General features: G+C 36.4%; 1 protein-coding gene across 2 annotated transcripts; it reads left to right on the plus strand.

Moving 5' to 3' along the window:
- Positions 1-256: 256 nt before the first annotated feature.
- LOC115920624 lies at positions 257-2,898 on the plus strand. Of its 2 annotated transcripts, XM_030976839.1 has the most exons (3): positions 257-907; positions 1,209-1,337; positions 1,536-2,898. In XM_030976839.1, exons 1-3 carry the CDS (start codon positions 745-747, stop codon positions 2,810-2,812), a joined length of 1,569 nt encoding a protein of 522 aa, XP_030832699.1. In that variant the 5' UTR covers positions 257-744; the 3' UTR covers positions 2,813-2,898. The 2 variants fall into 2 exon arrangements, with proteins under 2 accessions (XP_030832699.1, XP_030832700.1); XM_030976840.1 differs by lacking the exon at positions 1,209-1,337.
- The last annotated feature ends 656 nt before the right edge of the window (positions 2,899-3,554 follow it).

Raw genomic sequence — 3,554 nt, forward strand, 5'->3', positions numbered from 1 at the left:
TAAAGTGTATCGTGACATCATCACAATGGCCTTGGAACTCAAAATACGAATTTGCATATTATGACGTCAGCATATTTATGTAAAATTGATTGTATCTCTGTAAATATTGATCATTTTTCTTCAAAATTTCGATATGTTGTAGCTAAGACAATTCTCTACAAGCGCAGTAATAATCATTTTTCATTTTGATGACGTCATCATAGTTAAAATTTTGATTAAAGGCCTCATGTCAAAAACTTCATAATTTGCGTGTTATGAGAAGATAGGTACCCCTATATAGGAAGTGTTAATTGGCATTTCCGGTTAATTAGTTAATCCTTCCGGTTAATTAGTTAATCCTTCCGGTGACTTCCGGTAAACAATAGGGGAGTGTTAATGAGTTAATTGGGGTGTCCTTCCGGCGGAAGTTACGTAATGAGGGTACATCCCCTGGAGGAAGTTCTTTTGTTTACATCATTCATTCATTCATGGAGAGGTGGAGGATGGACGTGTGTAGGGTACGAGGGACAAGGACCAAATGACCAAACAATGGGCCACCCGGCATGTATGTTGAATGTGTGTGTTACCGACCAATGAGAATGCGAGGATTTTTTTAGAAAGGAAGTGACCCAAAGTTGGTACTTGTTTGTGATTGGACGAGAGAAAATGGTGAACCTATGGGCAAGTATCATATGACATCTAACTGTCGTTGAGTCAACATCGCTTTGTTTTTGTTGTAATACTGGCCAGATTCTATAATGTACCATGATTTCTACATGTGATTTAATGCACAAGCTTCGGGCATGTACATGCCTGGAAGAAGTATCGAGTTTTCGTGAGGAATATTATGAAGACCTTGAACCAGAACAACATGCTTTGGTATTTGCAAGGTCATCCTACTTTTTGAGTTTGCAGGACTTGGAAGATGGTAAGTGCTAATCATATTTATTTATTTATTTTCATATTCATAATTGAATAATTTTGTAGTGTTACCATATCGGGTTTGCATCTGGAATTCAAGAAGGAGATTAAGCATCGAAAATCTATAATAGGCAACGATGTGACATAATGAGTGTTTTTTTTTGTTCAATGCAAATTAAATAATGATTGATATCTCCATTTGAAACATAAACTCACGTGTAAGCAAAAAAAAAAAAAAGATTTATAAAGTATTATAAAGTATACGTTCAAATTATAAATTTAATTAAATTATTCAATTATACTTGTAGGGATTACCGATGATGATTTAGTGGATGTGTTCGTCGAGAACCAACAGCCCCCTCTCCCCCTAGCAACGCAGCACCAGCAAGGTCTTCCACATGACGCAGCTACTCCATGGCAACCAAATTTTGATGACGGTTAGTGTATACTTCATTTATATATACATCAATGCAAAGGATCATTGGATGAATGTTCATTTTTTTTTTTTTCATGTATGAAGACAACACAATACATTGTAGCGGTTGAATGAAACTTTTTATCCGTTCTTATATATCTTTTTTTTTTTTTTTTTTTTTTTTTTTTTTTTTTTTTTTTTTTTTTTTTTTATCTCATAGGCATTTCCGATGACCATTTAATGGAGATGGACATCAATACAAATAAGCCATGTGACGCAACATCAGTACCTGGCCCCTCTAACCGCCAACCAGCAGCAACAGCAGTGGCTGGACCCTCCCGCCATCCAGCATCAGCAGTGGCCGGACCCTCCCGACAACCACCAGCAGTGGCTGGACCTTCCCGTCAACCAAGAGCAGTGGCCGGACCCTCCCGACAACCACCATCAGTAGCCGGACCCTCCCACAGTCAACCAAGAGCAGCAGCAGTAGCCGGACCCTCGTCTTTTCATGTTGGGGGATCTAAGAAACGTGTTGTAGATGCACCGCCTGCAAGAGAACCCAATCTCCCTACTCATCACGTGACCAAAGTGAGTCAAAAACATGTACGCAAATACAATGCTAATGTAACTGATTACACCGTTTCTTTCCAACCCATAGAAAATAACGGTCCCATGATAGAAATGATGCCACGCGTAAATGAGATGTTTGAAAATATCATTGAAGAGATGGTTGAGGGGGTAAATGATAGAGATTTTGTTAGGATTGTTTTCAATTCCCCACAATTAGATAGACCCGTTAGTATGCCATTTGTAAGGAGGGATCAAATGAATCACGAAGCATTTGCAACCAAACTTGAGAATACTATTCAATCGAATGATAAGGTAAGCTTGGACGAAACAGTCTCTTTCAACATATTACACATGGCTATGCCAAATGGTGGTGGTTCCAATGTGAAGTGCTTAACCATCGAAGAGACATTGTCCAGAAAAAGATGCATCATCAGGATGAAGAATAAAGATAACATGTGTTGTCCAAGGGCTATCGTAACTGGCATTGCCCGGATTGAAAAACACCCTAATTTTGAGTCGATCAAACGTGGTTACAAACAGCAAAGGGAATATGCCATGGAGCTGTATAAACAGGCCAAACTTCCAGACTATACCAAATGTGGCATCGAAGAGATTAAACTCTTCGAAAAGACGGAATTCATGGCCGGTTTCAGGGTGGTGGTTGTTTCAAAAGAGCACTTAAACTTCATTACGTATGCTGGCCCCGAAGACAGGCAGCATACCATTTATCTGTATGTTCATGACAATCACTTTGATCTCATTACATCAATGGCCGCCTTCTACAACAAGTCATATTTTTGCCACGAGTGTTTGGTAGGATACGACAAGAAACTCAGACACGACTGCATTTTCCGCTGCAAACTTTGCAAGGGAGATGACTGCCCCGCCTCCAATGACCCCGATTCCTACAAATGCATTAGCACCTGACTTGATGTACAAAGAGCATTAGCGCCTTTACACCTTCTTATTTTGTTTTCTTTAAACAAAAAAACTTTTTTATCATTACGTTTTTTCTTTTTTCTTTTAAAAGTTTCATAATATTATTATTTTTTTTTTTTTTTTTTATTTTTTTTTTTTTTTTTGGTAGATCATTTTGCACGAACCGATCATTTTTTTGTCCACTTTGAAGACTTGATTCTTTAAAGATGTCATTTCTTTTTCTTTAAAAAAGGTGTATAACATTTTCTTTATTAGATAATTTTGCACGAACCGATCTTTTTTGTTTCCACTTTGAAGACTTGATGCAAACAAAAAAGTGTTTACGCCTGTACGCTTTTTTTCTTAATTTATATTAACATTTTTTTTTGTGTGCGTGTGTGTGTTAACTTTCTGTCAAGATGATATTTCTTTATCTTTAAAAAAGTTTTATAACTTTTTCTTTACTGATAAGTTTGCACGAACCGATCTTTTTTTCCACTTTAAAGACTTGATGCAAAAAAGTCTTAACGCCTGTACGCTTTTTTAATTTGTTTTAACATTTGTTTTTTGTTTTTTGTTTAAATTTCTGTCAAGATGTTATTTCTTTATCTTTAAAAAAGTTTTAAAACTTTTTCTTTAAAAGATAATTTTGCACGAACCGATCTTTTTTTTTTTCCACTTTGAAGACTTCATGCAAAAAGATGTTAACGCCTGTACGCTTTTTTAATTTGTTTTAACATTTCATTTTTTT

This window comes from Strongylocentrotus purpuratus, unplaced genomic scaffold (assembly GCF_000002235.5).
Source record: "Strongylocentrotus purpuratus isolate Spur 01 unplaced genomic scaffold, Spur_5.0 spur5_scaffold_9, whole genome shotgun sequence".
NCBI classification, from domain to species: Eukaryota; Metazoa; Echinodermata; class Echinoidea; order Camarodonta; family Strongylocentrotidae; genus Strongylocentrotus; species Strongylocentrotus purpuratus.